The sequence below is a fragment of the Monopterus albus genome, unplaced genomic scaffold (genome assembly GCF_001952655.1).
Source record: "Monopterus albus unplaced genomic scaffold, M_albus_1.0 scaffold113.1, whole genome shotgun sequence".
NCBI lineage: Eukaryota > Metazoa > Chordata > Actinopteri > Synbranchiformes > Synbranchidae > Monopterus > Monopterus albus.
In genome coordinates this window covers 719,233-742,706 of record NW_018127993.1, presented here as the reverse complement: position 1 = coordinate 742,706, position 23,474 = coordinate 719,233, and the positions used below count along the sequence as shown (strand labels likewise).

Here is a 23,474-nt window from a genome sequence, read left to right as displayed (position 1 = left end):
GATTCTCATGAGATTTTCCAGAATGAACCCAACATTTTCATAATGTAATTAGCCTGTGTAAAAAAATAAAAATAAATTTTAAAAGTTGGAGATACAGGAGTCTCCATCTGGGGATGGATTACATGGAGGAAACACAAGTACAAATAGGCGGGGTTCTGGTACTGAAATCGTCCATTAATCATCAAGGTCTCATAAAATAAGTTGGGTTTGATGTCTCTTTCCATTAAATGAGAGTTTGGGGCAGGATTTAACATACAGATGGATTTCATTTAAGAATTGGAACTGCAACGAACTGCAAAGGAATACATTGGTTGCCTTTCATGGTGAAAAAGGAGTGTTTTTATCCTTAATGACATGAGGGGTTGATATGAGGGGTTTGCTGAATCAGTCCAAAATATATGATGACATTTTACTGGAGATTATTATTATCCAAGCCCTTGGATGCAGAACCTGTCAAAAAAAATTTTATTGGAAGTTGGAGTGGTGGCTTTTATAGAAAAACATGTAAATATGCAAATTTGACATGTATTTGGCATCAGAACCATAGCTGGGATTTAAAAAGTACCAACACTTAAAACTGGAAACTCACCCTGTACATTCAAAATTTGGATGGTTTTCATGTTTTTAGCTCAGTTAATGGAATATGCTTCTTTATTTGAAAAAAATTGCAGATGGATTAAAAAACTCTTCCAAAACTGTACTGTTTTGAAATCAAAAGGGCCCCTGAAGTAAACAGTTCAACATTTTGAGAAAAACAATGGAAGGTAGATGACAAAATCAATATTGTTTTCATGTTTGTACAGTAAAAATGTTCACCTACAGCCAGTTAGCTTAGCACAAAAACAAGACGCAGGGAAACAACAACTCTGGCTTGGTCTAAAGGAAACAAAATCTGCATAACCTCTAGAGTCCTGAGCTTTGGAAACCCAAGCTGTGCGGTCCTCATATGAGGACGCAGGGACTCTAGAGGTTAAGGCATTTCAAAAACTCACTAATTAATGCATCACATATTGTTTAATCCATGGTAAGATAAATTGCGCTAAGCTAAGCTAGTCGGCTGCTAGCTGTAGCTTCTTATTTACCATACAGACATGAGAATGGTATCAGTTTCCTCTTCTAATCTCCAAGAAGGCAAAGAAGAGTATTACCCCAAATGTAACTACTGTATTTCTGCAAAGTTTGGAGATAGGATCTTGACCTTTTACGGTCCCATATGAAGGACAATGACATCAGTGTCCTCAGTGATAGCTACAGTGCTGTTTGTCACACACAGATAACTGAGCAGGGACACAAGGTAATAAATCAGATAAGGCATTTTTCATCCAATATAACCTTTAGCTAAAGTTATACTTGCAGAAAGTGTTTATAACAGTTGGTGAACAGTTTTATACACCAAAAGCATGAAAACGGCCCAGTCCAATGTTCCCTGGAATTGTGATGCAAGACAGTAATTACCCTTTCACGCTGTTCTATTGTTAGCTTATTAATCCAACAGAGGACATTGTTCACAACAAAAAAAAAATAAAAAAAATACAGGCTTCCTTTTGCTCTGTATTGTATGTGGTGTATGTTCAAGTTGAGGTAATTGTAAAGCACGCAGTAATACAGTAAAGCACACTGAGTCGCCTGCCTTTCAATATGGAGACAGTGCTTTACAGTCTTTGTGTCATAGTCTCATTCTCTGATTTGAATGAGGCAAAATTGGCACACTAGACACATTTTAACAACATAATGAAAAGCTTGCATCACAGTGATTGGTCATCTGTTGCATCTGTGCAGTAAATGTCTGATGAGCCAGGGAGAAATATGATCTTTATTCAAATTATTTTTATTCCCTACTTTATGTACCCTGCACTTGGTTGTTTAATTCATACTTGTTTATCATTTATCTGATGCATGCATGTATTCCCTAATCATCGAGTTTCAGAGCCTTGTGTGAACCTTGTCCTTGGTCTTTTTGTACATCTCTTCTGCATTTGAAAAAGCGAAGCAGCCTCTTCTGCAAGCCCCTTCCCCGACGAACCTTTATTTCACTGTTTTAAGCAATGCTGAGAAAAAAAAAATCTTGCAGTGGTGAGCAAAGATAAAAAATGTCAGTGCCTGAAGAAAAAGAGCTCCTTAATTGAGAGTGAATCAACCTCTGCCTCTAGCTGAATGTCAAAAGGTGTGATTGGAGATTGGCTGCAGATAATGAATAATTACATCAAGGCTCGTAGACTGACTGTGCATGTGTGTGGGTCTGTAGATCGTGCATGTGCCCGAGTTTGTGTATGTACTAGCAGGTCTCTCGGTGTGTGTGAGGCTTGATGTATGCAGGGTATGTTTTGAATGAGGAGAAGCCAGCTGGTGCTATTTGAGATTCTCTGTCAGCACCAGTGAGTTGGATACAATCAGTCCTCCTCTTGCCATCACAGTTATTTGAAACAAACATACAGCTTAACATTATATGGTAATTTTGGGGTACACCTATACCTTGTTACTTTTTTTTTTATATCAGAAATTCATTTGATTTCTCTTATCGCCTTTGGTTTTTATCTCCATGCTGTTCTGGAGTCACACTAAAACTCTTATTCCATGCATCAGGGTTCCCATCTTAAGATACTTTACACAAATGTGTCAAGCACAGTACCTTAAGAAGTGCGAAGGTGCTATCAGAACATTTGATCAGATGTATGATGTTCCTTGTGGAGCAAATGTTCTCTGTGCAGGAAATTTCTAATCATTGTGCACAAGACCGCCAAGAGTAATGTAATTGCGTAGAAGTTGTCGTCTTTTTTCCCCTTCCCACAGGCTCATTTTGCTCTCTGGAGCAGTGGCACTTTGCTTGACCAATTAGCATTCCATTCATAAATCTTACCATTGGCATTTTTAAATCTTTAATGGCTCTTAATTTTTCATCTAGTCCTGAGAATGTTCATGCTCCTCCCTCCCTTGCTTACTCGCTTCAGCATTAGTGTGGGGAGATTAAAGAAGGTGTGATAGTTGTTCAGCGCAATTAATATGCAGGAAAGATTTCAGATGACTGGTTGCAGAGAGTTGCTACAAGCAAATAACTTGTACATCTACTGGAATGTCTTAATCTTGTGGGGGGTTTTTTTTGTTTTTGTTTTTTTGTTGTTTTTTTTTTTGTAGGGCCTTTGTGCTTTGGGATTGTCTGCATGGAAGAACATTTATCACACCAATTAAAGACTGTAGCCTCAAGTCATGTAAGAATTGGCCTCTAGTCTTGTAAGCATCGGCTCTGATTCATTTACATGATTATTCTTCCTGTAGATAAAAGGAAACGGCAACAAAAGCAAGCTAACAACATCTCCAGTGTTATTACAGATTCAAGCGTTGCTGCTGCTAGTTGACATCTCTGTCTAAAAGCAAAACTTGTAAATGAATTAGAAATGAGGTCATGAAATTGCTTAATAGAGAGATTATTATGAAATTTTCAGTTCAAATCTAAGAAAGAAGGAGAACAAAAACACTTTGATGCTTCTTCCTTGCACAGTCCCAGAGGATTGTGTGATTTGTTTTACAGTCCTGAACTCTCTTTGATCTTCCTTCACTCGAACTATTTACCAAATCACAATGTCAAACAACAGCAGCTCCAGGCCAGCTTAGCATCTTGTCACTAAATCAATGATTTGGGCTCCCTAGGCCATGGTGGAGACGGTCAACAATCTGCTGCAGCCGCAGGCCCAGGCGGCATGGAGGGAGCTGAGCACTGGTGAGCAGCTAAGGGCCGCCACCATGCTCCTGGACACGGTGGAGCAAGGAGCCTTCGTCCTGGCTGACAACCTGCTGAAGACGGACATTGTACAAGAGAACACTGACAACATCCGTGAGTATATGTTAGGATACTTTAGTTGTGTAGTTTCACACACACATCAGTGTCTTTCTGTACAATGAATGTCAAACATCCAAATGAGGAAGCACTAAAACACCTTTCTGAATGCAGGTGGAGCTAAGGTTTCTGGACTGAAAGTAAAATGTATGCCAGCAAGCAAAATACTATTTTATTTGGTGGTCCTCATCTGAATGAGTAAACCAGCCTTGACGGAATTAAGTAAATTTCTTCTCAGGCTGCTGGGAAACAGATTATTATCTCAGCTGGAAGACCCAGCAGAGTGAATTATGATGTTTAAAGAATTAGAAGCTACATTTTAAATGCTGAATGCTTGGTTTTGTCTTTGTAATACTTTACAGCAGTGTTTCGCTCCTGTGTGTCGATTGGTCCATCCTCAGCCTGGTCTTGCCAATTGTTCGTGGCTTGCAGGGTTCACCACAGCGCTATTGATCCAGGCTGCTCTCATATTGACAGCAGAGCTCTTGAGGCTGTGGAACAAGTGTGAAGGTTACTGGATTAATGCTTTCTCCCTCACGTAAGGTTAAGTTTGGCAGGGCTGCCTATGGCTGATGGCAGTCAGCTGTAAATTGACAATTATCTCAAATGATTGCATTTATATTTATGTAAATAATTAGCTGGAATTAACCACATATCATGCAGATCAAAGATCAGTGCTTATTATTCAAGTGAGCACAGATAATGGAACTTCTGCCATTTCTGTTTTCCCTAGTGGCTCTTCTTCTTCAAGACTGGATACATCAAATTTTGGAAAGCGGAATTTATTTAAAATGATGTTTCCACTGAGAATCAAGTAAAATTTAAATTCAATAGCTTATTTTGCAGGCAGTGACTACTGGTGCAGGGTTTATTGTATCTGGCACACGATTCATCTGGGTATTATGGGGGTTCTGGGCTCGTTTGGAGAAAGGAATGAGATGATGCCTGCACAACTCGAGTGAAATTTTACAGCACATAGTGGTAGTCTGCTTAATTATGTGCTGTGATGTTAACTGGGCCTCATCTCTGTTTGCTCGGCTTTAATTTTTCTTTTTTACAGGGAAGCCCATTTGAACAGTGGTAATCACTGCAGCAGCTAATTATTGATCTCTCACTCTGAATTACATGTAAAGTGATGGGTTTTGTGTGTGTGTGTGTGTGTGTAGAGCTCACATTTGTACCTGGCGGCATGTTCTCAGTCTTATGGTGAGTCGGCTTTGTTGCTTCAAAATGAATCTTGAACAGTAAGAATTCATCGTTCTAATTTTAGGCTTGCGCTGATAATGAGATCTGTTTTCTTCACTTTCAAGAAAGGAGGATCTTTCCTCACCCATTGTGACTGTGTTTGTGTTCACATGTCACAGAGCAAGTGCGAGCTTCACACTCTGCATGAAAATCTTATGAACAGATTTCTGCCGATTGGGGTGTTTTTTTTGTTTTGTTTTGTTTTTTGAAGGTATAGCCTTTGGGTCCAGTAACTGCTATGGCATCAAATAAATTACCTGAAGCCCATCGTAAGCTCTTCTATGCAATCACACAGGGAAACGAGAGGGAGAAGAAAAATGCTTCCTTTATTCTAAAGGCAGGCTTGGAATCCCGAGAATGGGGAGCTGCCTGGGGTATTGTCTTAACTAGGCTGAATTGGAATGTATCACCAAAACCTCTTGGCCTTTGCAAAAGCACAAGAGAATCTTAATATAAGCTTTTTTTAAGAGACAGCATGGCAGGCGTTGGTATGAGAACAGATGCACTGGAAGGATTTAATGTGACCTCCTTTGTAGCTTTTCGTTGGCACTAACCTTTTTCAAAGTCAGAGGTGTCATAGTCCACTGACTGCTGATCAGTGAATGCCTTATCAGGCTTAATGACGTTTCTGTTTCTTACACTTGATGAAATTGTGTTTCAAGTTGAGATTCTCCACTGCGGAGTGATCTGCCAGCCAGCTTGTGTTGCACTGGTGATGACTGCCATCAGTGTAGTGGCACAGTAGAAGTGAATGCAGTGTCACTGATCGTAACAGTGTGAACGTCTGCTTTGAGAGCAGTCCCTCTGAAGGATGGAGTTAGGCTATATGACAGTTTGTGTTAATATGTGTCAAGTCCATCACTAGTCTGAAACTGCTCCTGACATCATCTGTGTCAGAGACATTTACATCAAGTGGTTATATAGTTAGATTTGGTGGGGAAAAGGAACACTCCCACAGCACAGGAAACTGCTGGGAGGACTTTTGCTCATTGCAACAATGTTCTCAATTTAAAATGAAACTACATTGAAACCAAACATGTTGATATGTTTAAGAACAGACGTTGTGCTATGTGGTTACTTTTCAGGCACACAAACTAGATGGTTAGGTTTAGGAAAGGTCCCTGGGGTCATTAAACCACTTAAACCGCACAAAGCACAACGTCAGACATGACCTCTGGTTCTCTGCATGAAAGTCAGGTGTTTGTTCCTAAACGTACACCTTCCATGCACACTACTTCTTAGCTTCCTTCTCTACAGTTGGTGGCAGTAATGCACCATTTCCTTGTCTGCCATAAAACCTCAAGAAGAAGGCCACGAAGATGGACACTTGGATGCAATACGACACACACTGCTATGTGCCATTGTGCTGTGAGACTTGGATGGGCATCTCTTACATTACAAACCAGCATGCATCATTTATTAAATAACTGAAAGAGATGTAATATAAGAGTTTAGAATAAAAGTTCTTTGTAGGAAGAAGAGCATTTCAGAGCAGTGGTTTTGGTGATTTGCAGGGGAACATGTACAGTACACACTGAAAACAACAGCATCACTTTACAAGTGAAATATCACCACAGTAATGGAGTTTTTTTTTTTTTTTTACTTCTATTGCACCACCTGGATTAATCTATACTGCTCACCTTTTCTTTTGGAATGTGACATTTGTGCTGTGTGTTTTCTGGATTTCTGCCCAGTAATGTATGAGTGGATTCATCCCAGATGTGAGGGAGCGCTCAGACTTCACACAGGTCACTGGTACTTGAGATTAGAGCACACACGGCTGCTTTATTAAGCTCAGTCCTATCGTACCTTAATAACTTTGATGGAATGAGCCAGGCGGCTGTACTGTAAGCAGTTCATTTCCCTCTGTTGTGTGACCCCGCAGTGTTTAAACCATAAATTAAGAGCTTGCTTCAGACACAACAGCTGTTGAGCTGCCACCGACACGAGCTCATCTTTGTCTCGTTCTTGTATCTCTCGCTCTTCATGAGGAAAAAAATTCATTGGAGTGATGGTGTCTTAAAAAAAAAAAAAAAAGGCCAAAGACAAGTTTAGTTTTTACAGTTTGACCTGAACATTTGATTAGGAAGCCTATAGCGAGACACTAACGTCGGCTGCTCAGAGAGTTGAGAGGGAGGCAGGTCAAAGCAAAGTGAGTCAAGAAAGGATGTTTTGCATTTAGTGCTCATTGGAGATGTGTTGATTAATAAAGTAGGAGGATGGCTTTTTAAATCAGTGACGTGACTGGAGAGGAGAATAGCTGTTGTCTGCTGTAGATGTTCGGTGACTGACCAATAACAGTGACTACTGATAGGTCACCTAGAGGTCGGGTGCGGTCAGTTGTATTTAGTTTTACACTGACTTGTGCATATTGAAAGTGTTTTTGAAGTGTGTAGCGTATTTTCTCACACTGAAAACTGCCATAAAGACCTGAGCTGGAACTGTACACTCTCAATTCTGTACACTTCAATTTTTTTCATGTCTATCAGCTTTTGTATCATGCAAAAGAAAGCTTATTGATTAGAAATGTGGCATTGCTTGGGTTTCTTCTGTGTGTGCAGAGCTGGAGGTGGCCAGAATGAGCACAGATGGGAATTTGCCTGATCTGAAGTTCCCACAAACTGGAGTACAAGGCAACTCGATCCACCTCTCTGCTAACACACTAAAGCAGCATGGGAGAAACGGTGAGTAGGCAAACTTCTGAATCAGCTTTTACTGGTGCCCTGTTGTCATTCCGACACACAGTTATGCCTTGTGCACAGCTTCACCTTGGGTGCCGTTCAGGTTAGTGATAAACCACATTTAACAGTCGCAATGTTCCTTGACTGTGATAGAAATAGTGTCGTATTAAGATCCACTGCAGTTAATTAAATCTTCTTATTCCATGTTTTATTTGTTTGTAATGCTTGGATGTGACATTGCATGGGGCTGCAGTGGTTTTGTTGGACTTTCAGTACAGATGTGTGTGAATAACATTCAATTTGCTGCTTAAATCTTTTGTTGGGCTGCATACAAAGTGCAGGAATCGTTCTGCAGTCATCAACTAGGGAGCTGGCTGTAGAATTCGTTAAATTCAAGCACCGCCTCTAAACTGTAAATGAGGCAGTTAGACACAATACATGGCTGTCTTCATAAGCGATGCAGCCCCATTTTTAGACTCTGTTATCAGCTCGTGTAAATCAGAATCGACACAAGCTGCGCCTGGTGCCTCACAGCTGATGTCCAGCCGTGCCTACGCAGATCATTAGAGCAGGACGGCGGATATTTCGCTGTCATCCAGTGCTGCAGCACTCAGAATGTTTTCTTTTCATCTGAGTGAATGATATCAGTCATGGCGGGAGGGAACTTTCTTTCATATCAGTGCTCAAAACTGAGACAGCGGGAGGGGAAAAAGATGTGTAAGGCAGACAGAGGAGGAAATTATTAATAAGAAAAATGCCGACTAGTGCCTGCAGAAGAATGGTGTCCCCATTTTTGAGTACTGAATTAAAATAACTGTTTTTTGATGTGGGAAGGGTTTTGCTGTTTTTCAGAGGCACTGGTCTCTTTTATTCTGACAGTTTTACTATGCACAGTCCTGATTATTGTTAACAAGGCTTGAACTTGAAGGGGTTTTTTTTGTTATTAATTTTAGTATTTCTCCACTGTTCCTGCAGTCAGTAGTGCACTTTACCATATTTAGTAAGTAGCAAATAGCATCTTGCTTCTCAGTACAGTCCGATAGATACTAATGGAAAAAAATTGACCCAAATGGACCATCATGCCATCACCCTTCTCCAGCTGTAGCTATCAGTCACCTTGTTCCTTCTAATGACCTGCAGCATACACCAGAGGCTGCTGCTTTTTACCTACTGTCATTTCATTAAGCCATTAGGCGAAATGGTTTTTAGTTTAAAATAGTATTGAAGAAATGGTTAGCAACATAAAACAGCTGTTAAGTTTTGCAAACTCATGTCGTCGTAATTTGTCACCGACTGGATAGTCAAATTTGGAGATGGTGTTGCTCTAAAACTTATTTTTTTGTTGTTATGTGTGTTTAGTCTTGGTAAAGAGGTGCAGGTCTATAATTTGGCTGGCTCAAATATCAGTAAATGTAACTCTTAAAAAATTGAAGCAGCTGCCAACTTTGAAGGCAGCAGGGAACAATGTTGGCTGCAGCTACTGCTTTCTGCCTGAAAGCACCTAAAGTTTACCTTAGAAGAACCTGGCTGGGCATCAGCTCTGGGAACTGGAGCTCAGCTTATCGCCCATATCAGTTTCCGACATGACTGATATTCTCGTGGCTGAGTGGAGGCAGATCCTGCAGCCAGATTCCAAAATCTAGTGGAAAGGCATCCCAGAAGAGTGGAGCCTGTTATAGCAGCATGTAGGAGTCACAAAACGGGTGCAGTGTTTGGGTCTCCCCTTGGTTTGGCCACGTAGTGTGCTCCTTGTCCAACTCGTCGCATGTGAAAGCCTGAACTCTGTGCCCCCCTGTCCTCTCGCAGGTGAGATTCGGATAGCGTTTGTGCTGTACAAACACATCGGCGCCTACCTTTCAACAGAGAACGCCAGTATGAAGCTGGGCAGTGACGCCATGGCTGCCAATTATTCTGTCATTGTCAATTCACCAGTTATCACAGCCGCCATCAACAAGGACTCTAACAAGGTCTACCTCTCTGACCCGGTTATTTTTACCATCAGACATCTACAGGTAATTTTCTGTCTGTACATGAGTAAATCTCTGAGTGAAGATGGGTTTTGTTTCTACTTTGATGTTAATGCCTCTGCATTTAATGTGCTTTTTGCCTCTTTCTCTTTTACCTACACACAAAAAGACACTTACACATTCTTAAATCAAGCCTTTATCACACTTTTCTCTTTCCTGAAGCTCAATAAAAATGTACAAATCCTATCTCAAGCTATAAACAATTAAGGTGAAATGAAGTTTTACTGAAAAAATGAAATTGTGGAAAACAAAATTGCTCACAAGGTGACGCTGGGGGTGCACGCTGCTGTTTATTAGTCTGCACAAACACCAGCCTGTTCTCCTGAACAAATGTCAGTCATATTGAGCCTCACTGGAGCCTGCTTAGCCATCGCAGGGAGTCATGACTTCTCCCTCTTGACTCCATTATCTTCTCCACCCTGGAAACATCCCTATTTTGTCTGTGATCAGCGCCTTCAGTGATTATCAGGGATGTTGAACAACCATAGGAGAACTGCAGCGGCTGGAAAAAAAAACAGAGTGCAGAGGAATAGAGCACTTATAAGGATGATAGCTTATGGATGTCCAAATTAAACGGTGGGAAAATGTCAAGGGGCAGTGTCAGTGCAGTTATTGCTGTGAGTCACCCGCCTTAAGTGTAATTTGTAATTTGGACTTTAGATGCAGTAATTTTACTCTTGGTCTAATGTTGGGGCACTGGTGCTTTTAAACTCTTTTCTTGCTCAGATCAAGTTGTTTCAATAAAACTGTGCCCTTTTGAGAAAGTGTTGTTTTCTGCACTGCAGCTTTTTCCGCCTGCAACACTGGAGTGCAACAGGACAGCTGTTGCTGCTGCGCTTTCATTGCATTAAAGGGCCATAAACGTACATTCACATATAGAGTGTGCTTTGGTACATTGAAGGCTGAACAATGAATCATATAATCATGACCACAATTTTGCTTTCCACAATTAATTAAACCTTACTGGGTAAAGTATGTTGTGTATTTTGCTCTGGTACATCAAATCAAGAACTCCCTATTCTCTGGTAAACTGGTTAAACCTGTCAAAAGTGTTGTTAAGTGGACATTCTTGTTAACTGGTCTGCGCTTCCCAAACGTGGTTGTGGCTGCAGGCGAGAACATTTATTTATTTTTTTTTTTCTGTGGGGATGCAGCCTTTATATTTTGTTGTACTTCTGCTTTATTTTTATTGTCTTAGTTTTTTGCCTAGCTAGATTTGGCTGTAAGAAACAAAGACCCATAAATGCAGTAATGGTGTGAACTGTAATGACCTAATAGCCAAAAGTGAAAAACGTATTTTAACTATAATTTTAGCCATAGTAATGCAGCTTTAAGTAAAGTGAATGTGATCGCCATGCAGCCGCTACACAGAGCACACTGTATATGTAATGGCAAGAGATTATCCCTCCAGTTTGTCTCAGCATGTAGAGTGAACTTTAACTTGCCTTTGAAAATGAACCTCCATTATCTTGACTATATTACCAAGCAGGGGTTCCTATTTTTCTCCCCTCTCAACCATGATGTTTTGGATCACTGGCCTTCTGGGATGATGATGTGTCCTCTAGTTATTGTTTCGCTTCCTTGCCTCAACACTTAATGGGGCCAATTAAAGCCATTAATAGGACAGAGGGCCATCCTATCTCCTTGCTGTAGATATTTAACGCAGGCTCCGGGTGTGTGAAGGGTAAACTCAATCAACGGCAAATTTCCATTCACAGAGGATGAATCTTATTAAACTAATTACTTCACAGCAAGTGTGAAGCTATGAAAAACTCTGGCTCCTCTTGGTGTTTATAGGATGAACGCAGACATGTTTAACCTTGGCTACTGATGGTCGGAGTACTCTCCTTTGTTTCTGAACCTACAAATGAAACTGGGCTCAAGAGGAAAAAGCAGCTGATAGATCTGTTTATTATTAGCAGTTTTGTTGTGCTTGTGTGTGAGACCCAACCTCAGTGTTGTGGATCAGGTTTATACAAAGGCGAGCAAGACGTGCTTGTCGTTAGAGCCATGGCTGGGTGCAGGCAGCGGTGGTGCCCATTAAACGGTAGGGCAGCCCATTGTCACACAGTGAAAGTTAAAAAGAAAGGTCAAAAAACCCGGCGAGCAACAGGCATGAGGCCGGCTTGATGCTATTTGACAGCACCGCCACCTGCTATTCATTTCAGACAGGATATGAATTGCAGTGGGGGAAAACTAGCCTGTTTTCAGGATGTTTATTGTGCAAACAAAGGGTAATAGAAATGAGCAAAGCTAATGTGTGATTAACTCCAGACCCAAGCACGAGGTTGCTCTGTACATTTTCCTCTTATTAGTTCCACTCAGATTCTGTCCATTTATGTATGTTTTTGCCTACTCATAGCAATCTGAGGAGAACTTCAACCCCAACTGTTCATTCTGGAGTTACTCCAAGAAAACCATGACTGGTTACTGGTCGACGCAGGACTGCCGCTTGCTAGGCACCAACAGAACACACACCACATGCTCCTGCACTCATCTGACCAACTTTGCTGTCCTTATGGCCCATGTGGATGTCAAGGTAGGCCGGCTCTTTCACCTGTCTTGCTTTTCAGTGGATCCTCTGAAATGTGCAGTTTGCCAAATCCATTCAAGAGAAATGAAAATGCCATCATAGTTTACAAACCCATTCCAAGATCACTGTTGACAAGAAAAGTAAGGCCCAGCTGGTGTAAAGCACTGTAAGGCTTCTGTTGCTGTTTGGCGATTCATCCTTTATATTCTCTTTCACTTTAGTTCAGGAGGTAAAATAAACTGGTAAATGTTTTCTGGCCTTCAGTGCACTTTGTAGAATAACATTTAAAGTGCCAGTACAGACTCTATTCATAGAGTTTTAAACAATGACCCTATCAGTATAAAGTGTATATTGATTGCAGCCATCTTAAGCCTCCAGCATGTGAAGTAGTCCAGATATATGATTGGCTCCAATGTGTGCTGTGCTTTGTGTTCCAGAACAGCAGCGCACAATGCTGGTTTTTGTAAACAACACTCTGCTTTGGTCTTTAAATCTTTTTGAAACTCAATATATGACAAATGAACAGGCACTGCTGATGGTCACTAAAGAAGTATGGCTTTACAGTACCTGTCATTTTACTACCTCTTCGTCTGGCCACATGTGGAAACGGGGCATAGTCAACTTTTTAACTCAAAATCACCATAATGCCATCATTTCAAGATGTTGGTTTTGCATTAATTTGTTTATCTATTTATGAATTGATTTATGTAAAAGAGGAAGGAGGGTAAAGAAAACATTGTATCCCCACATTGCTGGGTTTTCTCAGTGTGCCATTTGGTTTTCTGCCTTCAGGGTAGCAACAGAAACAAAGTGGGAAAACATACAGTACTGTAAGTGTGTTGATGTGGAGGAGAGCGATGATTAGGGAGGTGCTAATGAAAGTTATAAAAAGCAAAAAAACACAGTTCAAATGGAAAAAAAACTCATTTGTGAGATTTCTGCAGATTGATTAATGTGGGCAGCTCACATGAAACTAAGCAAATAAAAAGGGGCGATAGATGGGGAAAAGAGAGAGATGGGAAATCTGAGAAAAGGTAGGAGAACTGACAGTCAGAGAAGAAGTTGTGTCATCGCCGTGATGCAAACAGACGGCGTAATGATTTCTGTTACAGGAAATTTATGGAAGTCACTGCTAGCAGAGCAGAGTAGTCCTCAGTGTCTGGCATGGCATCTGCCTCTCCAGAGCCTCTCTTCTGAATCAGTGGCAGAGAGAAAGAAAATCACACTGAGAGCCTTCCCAGTTGGCCCCTGTGCATAAAACCACTAGACCTTCGTTCACCTCCCTCTATTCCCCAGTCCGACGCTATCTCTCTCACAGATACAATGCCCAAACTCAATTACAAAAGCATTCATGCACACACAAACTCTAAACTTCAGCAAGGCCCTCTGCGGTGCTGAAGCCGAGGCTGGCATAAAGAAGGAGCCCAGAAGAATGGGAGCCTTCATGTAATGAAAGCAAAGCAGCAAAGGGGGGGTGGGGGGGTGAAGCGGTAAAATGAACACTTTCAGTAAAGCCAGTCCCTAACATTTTGTAAAGCCTGGCTTGTTTGTAGCACTGAATTCAAAAGAGAAAAGTGGACAGTAGTAACACCCCAGTTCTGAGTGATAGCATTTTTTTTCCCACCTTCTTTTATTCTTTATCTTTTCCACTTGGATGTTTGTTGCGCGGTGCCGCTGAATGAGGTTTTCTGAGGCTTTTTCTTTGACAGACTGTCACTGTGTTGTATCTGAGAACACGGTGAATGGAGGGAAAGTGGGAGCAGAGAAATTTTCTTTCTCTGCCTCTCCGATGCACTCCCAAATTAGAGACTGTTTTTGTATCCATAGCAACAGAACATACCACTGCTCATCTCTGCATTGTTATTACTCATTACCCTCAGAGCAACAGATTATATTCTAACCTTGTTTATTTCTCAGTGGCATATCAGAAAGGGAAAAAAAAGATAGGCACACTGTAATTACAATTTTCTTTTGGAGGACAGAGGCTCGCTACAGTGTCACCATCATCTTTTATCTTGTTGTTGTTTGTGCCTGATGGATCATATGCACGCTAGTTGGAAATAATGATAGTGTTACATTCACAGATCTTTATGTTCGACTTAATAAGATGTCGCCCATGTTGTGCTTGTAATGTTGCATTTTTAGCACCAAGTTGTGATTGCATTCAAAGTGCCACATACTTCACACAAATTAGAAATGGCAAAATGCTCCTGCTTTTGTGTGTGTGTGACATTAATGATGCTGTCATTTTGTCCTTGACAGCAGCATAAAAGTTGCTGAACAGTTTTGCCAAGCAGAATTCAAATAGGCTCATAGTTGAAGTTCTCCATGTGATGCATTGTCATCTGGGAATAATACATTCATTATATATCATCATACCTGCCGTGTTCTACAGTCTGAGGTTCAGTTACCTTCCATAAACTTCAGGACTTTCAAGGTCTTACTGTTTAAACTTTTCCTCTTCTGAGAACAAGCATTTGTTTTTTTTTTAAACTAATATATGTGCACTAATGCACTTTTTTTTTTAACAACGAGCACCTTGTAATCATGCTGAACCTGACATTGATTATAAATGTGCACAAGGTAAAACCACTGCCCACAAATTCATATTCATACGAAACCCTTGAACTAGAATGCACAGTATGTGAGAACACTGGAGAAACTCCAAACTGCATCTCATTGGGATTAATTATGTTTGAAGTCAGTTAGTCCCTCAGAATAATCGCATATCGTAGAAAATTTACGAGCAAGTACCCAAAGATGTTTAGAGCCTCGGTGGTTTCCAGTGTGATGTCCTTAACCAAATTACCATACGTAAAACCTTTTTAAAGTTGCACAGGAACTCATTAATATATTTAAGCCAAGCCTCGTACTGTTCAAGAGTCCACCCACTCACTCAGCATCCATCATATACAGAGGATCAGGCGACCACCGTGCAGGCGAAGGGCACCGAGCGCTGTCACTGCTGCCTGTGTCACCACTCAAGCCCGTTGTTTGCCAGTTTTGAGCTACCTAGCCAGAGAGCTGATGCCGTTGACTGATCCTACAGCCTGAGCAGAGAAGAAGCGCCCTTGGCTGCGTAAACAAATTAAAACTGCACTCACAGACAGCAGCTGCATGCGAGAGATTATATGTCTCTTTTGTATCTTTTTAGAATGATTTCAAACAGGGTTTTGGAGGGAGCACTGTGAGAGTGGGTGTACTTTGATGTGACTTTGCTAAGAATGCTGATTATGCTAACCTCTACTGAGCCTTTAGACATTTACTGTGATTAAGGTATTACTGCTCAGAATGTATTGGGGATAAAATCCATTCAGCTTGATTTGATACTGAAAGGCGAGATGTAGTTCTGGTAGTGGTGGTGTTGAATTTGGACACGCACAAAAAAATCATTTGACCTCCATATCACTTGAAAGTAGTGGTGATGTTAACTTGTTTTTCATTCACAGCATGCATTAAACCTTTCTGGGTCACTTGGTATTGCTTCAGGAGATGCAAGCGCTCAGTGAATACCCCAGCAACGATGAATGATCAGGCTTTGCTTTTAAACATGCTGCTCAAGATTCCCTAATGGCTCATGCCCATTCAGCATTCTGAGGCTTCTTATTGAACCCTTTCTTTTGAATTTAAGTTCACCAATTGTGAAGAAAGCTATTGGGCATTAAGATAAAGGGAAAAAATAACATTTAAATATGGACTAAAGCACAAGCCCCAGCTGAAGAGATATAGACCTATTCTGGTCCCACCTACAGGCCATTATTTAACTCAGCAGATATGCGTGCTAAGATAGGCCCTAGGAGGCACTGAGCTACTGGTAAGTGGCACCATTCCTAACAGACCAGTAAGTATAAGTCAATGGCACATCTCACTGGATGATAGAGAGGGTGATATTTGGGCAACATTCATCACTGTCCCTACAGAACATTTTCATGCTGGCACCATCAGACAGGAAAGATGATGAGAAAGGGCAGTCAAGGTTGGCTGTGTATTTCATGGCATGGTACAGTATTACGCACGCAGCAAGAGAGTTGTTTCCGAATACATCACTTAACATCTTCAAGACACAGACGGAGATGAGGCCTTTGTTAACTCCCATAGCAACAAAATGTCATGCTTGAATGCTAAACCATAGCAGCATGTAGTTTAGAGCACAGTGTGATGTTAGGTGCTTGTGCAGAATGTCACCTCCTACCACACAAGGAGGAGCCTCCCACCCTTCTACAGGTGACAAATTTGCTCAGCCCCTGATTCATATGCCCCTCATGCAGCTGTTCTCTATCCCCGTGCAGACCATAAATCCTACCTATCACACACAGGTGAACTTGTCACATGACTCCCTACAGCGGGCCACTACCCCTTGGTGCAGCTGTTTGCCCTGCCTAACCATATTTCATGAGTCAAAGCCCGGCTCTGGAGGCATATGGAGAGATTTATGCATTTTAATTGGATTGGCTTCATGGCCCCATGCTGAGGGCAGTTCTTTGAGGTATGGAGGATCGATGCTCCATTTTCTTCACCACTTCACCTTAGACACAGGATATTATGGTAATTAAATTTGTATGATGTGATGTCAGGTTCAGATGCCATGGCCAGAATGGCCAGTACATGTTGCAAAAGCCTTGTTGCCATGTTAGCTGCACCATGTCAGGCTCCTTGGGAGCCCAGAAACCGTATTTTGTGCTACGTGCGAGCAGATCAGGGGCAAAGTCAGTCTCCTCAGGCATCCATTTGGAATGAAAGATATGTGTGCTTAAGAAATAAGAGAAAAATGTAGGAGGAAAAAGATTGGAAGACAAATTGAATGTGTACAAATGTGCCTCGCCCTGCTAAGTAACATGGATGCTGTATGACTTGGCCGCCCTCACGACCCAGTGAGTGAATTTCAGAGCAAATTACGTCTGCCCACTTTAGAGACCCCTGTACAGATTTCCATCATGGAGCCTTGTAGGTGTGAGGTTATGTGCAGAGGCTCTGCAGATCACATCATTTGCCATCCTGTCTAGGCACAACCCCAAGTAAAAGAAAATTTTCAGCGGAGGCAATGTGGCTGGTGATGTCTCAGCAAGCACCCACGTCTCAGAACAAAGAAATCATTCCACAGTAAATCCATCACCCAGGTGTAGGTACACTCCCTGCCCTTCTCTCTTTGTTTCTACAGCTTTGTCTCTTTTTCTCTCTCCCTCTGTTGCCATCTCTTTCTCCCTGACCTGGCCTCTCTCCAACTGAAGGTGAGATTGTGATGGATAGAGCCTGCAGCCACTGCACAGCTCGCTAGCCCAGGAAACCTTAGGGGCCCCTCACAACGCGCTGCAGCTAGCACCACCCACCGCATCAATACATCTGTCATGCAGTGGACTGAAAACAGACTTAAGTGTCACATGCACCACACACTGACAGCGCATGCAAGCATAAACATCAACATCTGTTGCCACCCACAGCGTAGGCACTCCCTCTAAAGTAAGGGTGCTGAAATCACCTACTTTCATACGGATACACACATGTACAGGCACACAGAGAGACTTCTGCTCTATATAATATCTTGGCAGCGCCTCCACCCCTCCAACGTATACACAACGGCTCATCAGGCAGGAAAATCAAAAGAGCGCTCTCCCCAGACTCAAGGAGCACTGCGGCTGTTATTGTACCAGAGCCCCTTAATGATCAGCATCTGTTCCCCTCTCTGCTAGCATTAGCTCAACTGCCACTAAACAAGGTTTTTGTGTGATACTTCATCCCCCCAAGTTTCCTCACTCCAACTTGACCAGCGGGGTGTGGGAGAGTGGAATAAAAAAACAAAAAACACTAATGGATGATGATGGTCCCCTCTCTCCCTGCCCCCGCACGAAATACTGCTGACTAGGCTCGAAATATGGTTTAATGGGGTACTTCTTTGAGAGACATGTTGGACATATAGTCTGCTTTAGCAGGGTTATTTCTCAGCCTAAGCAAATATTTTCTTGGGTTTGTCCTGTTCTTTAGCTGCAAGTCATCCATTATTTGCTGGAGGCCGAGACTGCATACACAGCCTTCAGATATCAAACAGTACTCTAAGTCTGGCAGTTAATAGAGCGTGTAAGCGCTTGATGTATACAAAGTTAAGGACAGTATAGCTTAGCTTTCACCTGTGCTTGGATTTAACTGCCAGGTATTGCTAATTAACTGTCAGCCTTTAACTATTTGTAACATCTTCTATGGTAAAATAATGTCAATTTTATCTTCATTAGCATTCAAGCATAGTCATCATGTCAGAAGTTCCACCCCAGCAGTAGTGACAGTTGTAAGGAGGTTGGCGTATTTCTTTAAAATTACCCATCGCCTTCCCCCACATTCACTTTTTTTTCGCCTCCTTGTTTTAAATCGGTGCCCAGCAGGCTGAAAGAGAGAACAATCCCTTTGGGAAATTAGGAAGCTTCAGAAGCTGGCCAAAGTGTTTGGATGCAGTAATTATGTTTACTTAATACACGATGTCACACTCTATCGCTTGTTACCATGTTTTGCACATGGAAGTTTTTTTTTTTTTTAATGCACATGTCATGTTTTGGCATTTGCCTTGACAAGTCTGGTTTTCACTACTGGTATCATGATGCAGAATTATCAGATAATGACTGGGAAGCTGCACATCTGTTTCACTGATGTATGCTTATACAGTGTCGACTTGACCTTTTATTTATTTATTTTTTTTTTTTTGTCAAATCTGTCCCCACAGCTGTGTCAGATGAACACTCGAACGTGCTTTAATAGGCACCACCCGACACGTTCCAAATGTGTTCATTTGGACTCATTGAAAGGCTATTTAATATGCAATGATAGAAAAGTGGGTGTAATAGTGGATGTTATAGTATTTTTTATACAATTGGACTGTCAGTGTAGCATTTGTACTATTTCTGCATCAATTGAGGTGACAGAAGTTTCATGTTTCAACTTATTCTAGCTAATTGTTTTTGTTTTCAGTTTTAGCTGTACAAGTATCATGCATTCATGCATTACTTCTAGCTTTTTTCAACCTTTTAAACAAGTATTTGAACTATTTATATTTTTATTAACTTAAAATATATCAGTTTTAACAATTAATTGACTATTGAAACATGAACTAGCATGCTAACAGCATGTGGTTTTATATGCTCATAGTAATGGTGTTCAGTTGTTATGGCTTAACAAATGGGGATATGTGAGGCGTGTTCTTTTTAATCACCCTAACAGATATGTATTATATTCATACATTACAGTTTCTGTGGTGTCAGTTTATTTGAGCTGTTTCTCTGTCTTTCCATGGATCCTCAGGAGTACAAGTTCCTCAGGTTGGGAATTGTTCAGAGGATTTCCATACAGTTTGCTGGTCACACAACAAAGGCTCAGGGCCTTTAAAATTTTATAAAGACCTTATTGATGTGATGTCATAACACATTCCTTATTGAGCTGCAGTTCTAACAAGCCTTGTTTTTTATTTTTTTTTCCCCCCCTTAGCTTGACTCTGATGTTGCTTCGATTGTGTTTGTTTTAATGTGTTTAAAGCTAAGCCAGGAATTCTGCAGATTCTGCTGTTTCAGGCTGCGTTGCCTTTTCTTGCTTCCGTCCAAGTATCCCTATACGCACTTGGCTTTCATGTACTGCTGGAATTTTTTTTTTCATGGCTGCAGAGGAATCACTGTTGATTCTTATCTCTGCCATAAAGCCACCAATTTATGGTCAACAAAAGGCTTTTTAGTGCCCAAAACCGTCTGTGGTGGCAAATTACTGTTTGGAAAAGAGACAATTATCTAAAAGCAACAGTGAAACTTATTGACCATGTTGTGGTTTGATTGTGTTCCTGTAGTGCTGGTCTTGGACACCTGTGGCTCTCTGGACTGCTCACTTTGCTGCCTGACTAGAATGAAACAATATGGGTGTATTTTAGATTGATTCAGACAGACTCATTCATGATTCATGTCTGCCACCTGTGGCTCACTTTCTAGTGGTTTATGGGAAAGCTGAGTGAATGCAGCCCCCACTGCCAAAAAATAAAAGCTTTTGGGATGTTGCTGGGACAGAAAGGCATTTTAACTTCATGGTTATTCTCTTTTTAAACCTTTTGTTTTGTTTTTTGCTTTACGAATGAATCCCTGATGTACATACAGTGTCAAAAGTGAACCATTTGGAATTACCTGATTTTCTGCTTTATTTGCTCATAAAATGTTATCCGATCTTCAAAGTAAGTGAACCCTTGGATTTAATAAGTGGTTGAAGCTCCTTTGGCAGCATTAACCTCAAATAAGTGCTTCCTGTAGCTGTAGGTCAGACCTGCATAATGTTCAGGAGGAATTTTGGACTATTCTTTCTCACATAGCTGCTTCAGCTCGGCCATATTCCTAGGATGTCTGAAGGTCATTCCACAGCATCCCTGTTGGGTTGAGGTCCGGGCTCTGACTGGGACACTCGAAATGGCAGATTTTCTTGTTTTGAAGCCATTCTGTAATATATTTGCTTTAATGTTGAGGGTCGCTGTCCTGCTGCATCACCCAACTCATACTGAGCCTCAGTTGACAGACACCCATCCTGACATTTTCCTGTAGGATTCCTTCAGAAACCTGGGAATTTATTTTCCCCTCCATGGTGGCAAATGGTCCAGACCTAGAGGCAGCAAAGCTGCCCCAAATCGTGATGTTCCCTTCACTGTAAAAATGATAATTCTTTGTGTGGAATTACCCTAAATACATTGTGTTTGTCTTTACTTATGACTCAGATGAAGATCAGATCATATTTTATGATCGAATAAGTCAGAAAACCATGTAATTCCAAATGCTTCACTTCATTTTTTTGCCACTGTATGTTAGTCTGTTTACCTTAAAGTCTTATCAAATACCAAAATGCATTTCTGAGTTCCATAAAAGAAAAACTGTCCAAAGACGTGACGTTATGAACTGGATGTTGCTGACCACTTTCTGTCACCACCTCTTTTGCAGAACACAGACCCTGTTCATGACATGATTCTGGATGTCATCACTTGGGTAGGCATCCTCCTGTCGCTGGTGTGCCTGCTCATCAGCCTCTTCACCTTCTGCTTCTTCCGTGGCCTTCAGAGCGATCGCAACACTATCCATAAGAACCTCTGCATCAGCCTGTTCATCGCCGAGTCCCTGTTTCTAGTGGGGATCAATCGGGGAGACCAGCCGGTAAGAGATGTTGTACAGCTGTGACGTAGCCATTCAATTAGCATTTAAATACCGCTCAAAGTACCCTAAGTTTCGAAACAACCTAAAGTCAGTCTTTTTACTGTATAAACCAGGAAGAGTTGCATTACAAGTATATACATTAATTTCCACGGAAGCTTGCCACCTTCTAAATATCTAGATTTAAGAGCCTGAAGTTTTTTTCTGTTTTTGTGCTGTCCTGCTGTGTTGTTGAGTGGTACTTCCCGCTGAGTTCCAGTGGCCCTGAATGTTTTTGATTCTGCCAGGCTCAGGGAGATGAAGAAGTGCACAAAAAAATCTGATGTCTTTATTCAACAAATGCTCCTTCTCTCAGTTGCACAGGAGCAAGCACATCTTTGAAAGTACACTCGCACAACGCCTGCACAACACCGCTGTTCATTCTCACTGACATGACTTCATTCGATCTCCCTGAAACCACATCCTGGCACAGTTTTCCAATTTGTAAACACTTGAGATTAATCTGAATAAAGCTGCTACATACACCAAACCTGCAGCTGTAGTTTGGATGGCATTACCTTCCTGTAAGAGCTCAGCTCTGGTAGCAAGTGGAGGCATGCAGTCACTGCACAGTCATCTTCAAGTGTGTGTGCTCAACACAGTAGAAAATTGGGGAGTCATTACATATACACGGGATGGCAGAGGGCTTGATTCCACCTACAGCTTCATGCAATCATGCCATTTTTGTTTGCAAATGACGCACAGTACATAGTTCTCTTCTCTCTCCTAGGGAAAAAAGCTGCAGTGATTGTCTGAGCATAGTACATTTGCAAATGGGTGAGAGATCAGAATACAGCTTATTTATAACGGCCTTTTTAGAAATTTTAAATATTTACAAGTGTGTTACCAATGCAGGTGAATAACAGGGACATTCGCTTCTATTCAGATTTGTGCTCTGAAAACAAATCTACATGTTGCTTTTCAGATATCACTAAGTATCTGAACCAGAACTCACAGGCCGAAGTTTGGCACCAAAGCCCTGTGAAGTTAAAGATACAGTAATGCCCTGGCCCTTTCCCTTCCATAACATTTTATGGGTGTGATTCACAGCCCAGCTCTAAGATCACTCTCCTGGGCTGCAATTAATGTCCACTCAACCTTTCAGTTCTTTAATTGGATCAATTTCAGTGACAAAATATGCTAGTTATGTTCAACTGTGCCAATAATTAGGTCAATCCACGTAAGTACTGTATCTTATTACTGTTAGAAAGTGTGTGAGCATGTGCATACATGCAAACAACAGTTTGCTGAAGTCATGTCTTGTCTGTATGCTCCTCTATCAGCTCAGGAGGAGTGTAACTACATTATGTGCTTGCACTTGGCCGTGGAATGAAAGGCACTGAGCTCCAAATGGCTCCTGGACTATTGGACTTCACTTCTTCATATCTGTCTTAGATCCGTGCCAGCTACAGCAAACATGACCACATGGACTTCGTAGCTGCAGCGTTCTTCTGCCAGTCACTACAGGCAAACATCCAGTCGCTTCAGCCAGACAAAGCTTAGCAATGTTAATCGTAAACATGGAGAGGTCAGAAAGTGCTGCTCAGTTATAGTCACTTGGACGACACTTTACCACTCATGTTATACCCTCTAGCAAGGAATTTAATACTTTAGGAAATCAACTAAATGCCAAAATGTGATTTGATTAATACAAACTGTGATTTTTCACATCTTCCTTTCCCTGTCATTTTTCTTTATGCCTCCGACTATAAACCCTTCCCAGATTGCTTGTGCTGTCTTCGCCGCCCTGCTCCACTTCTTCTTCCTGGCAGCATTCACATGGATGTTCCTGGAGGGTGTGCAGCTTTACATCATGCTGGTGGAGGTGTTTGAGAGTGAGCATTCACGCCGCCGCTACTTCTACCTGGTGGGCTACGGAGTTCCTGCTCTGATTGTAGCTGTTTCAGCTGCGGTGGACTATCGCAGCTATGGCACAGACCGAGTGTGAGTACACTGGGAGCTACTGTAGCT

At 41.5% G+C, this 23,474-nt stretch overlaps 1 protein-coding gene across 1 annotated transcript in view; it reads left to right on the top strand.

The window, feature by feature from the left end:
* The window catches only part of LOC109966524 (adhesion G protein-coupled receptor L3), a 202,435-nt gene that overhangs the window by 146,882 nt on the left and 32,079 nt on the right, over positions 1-23,474 (top strand). Inside the window, 6 exon segments of the mRNA XM_020611408.1 lie at positions 3,646-3,829; positions 7,639-7,761; positions 9,565-9,770; positions 12,148-12,324; positions 21,258-21,467; positions 23,227-23,447. Of these exon segments, the coding sequence (XP_020467064.1) occupies positions 3,646-3,829; positions 7,639-7,761; positions 9,565-9,770; positions 12,148-12,324; positions 21,258-21,467; positions 23,227-23,447 (1,121 nt within the window).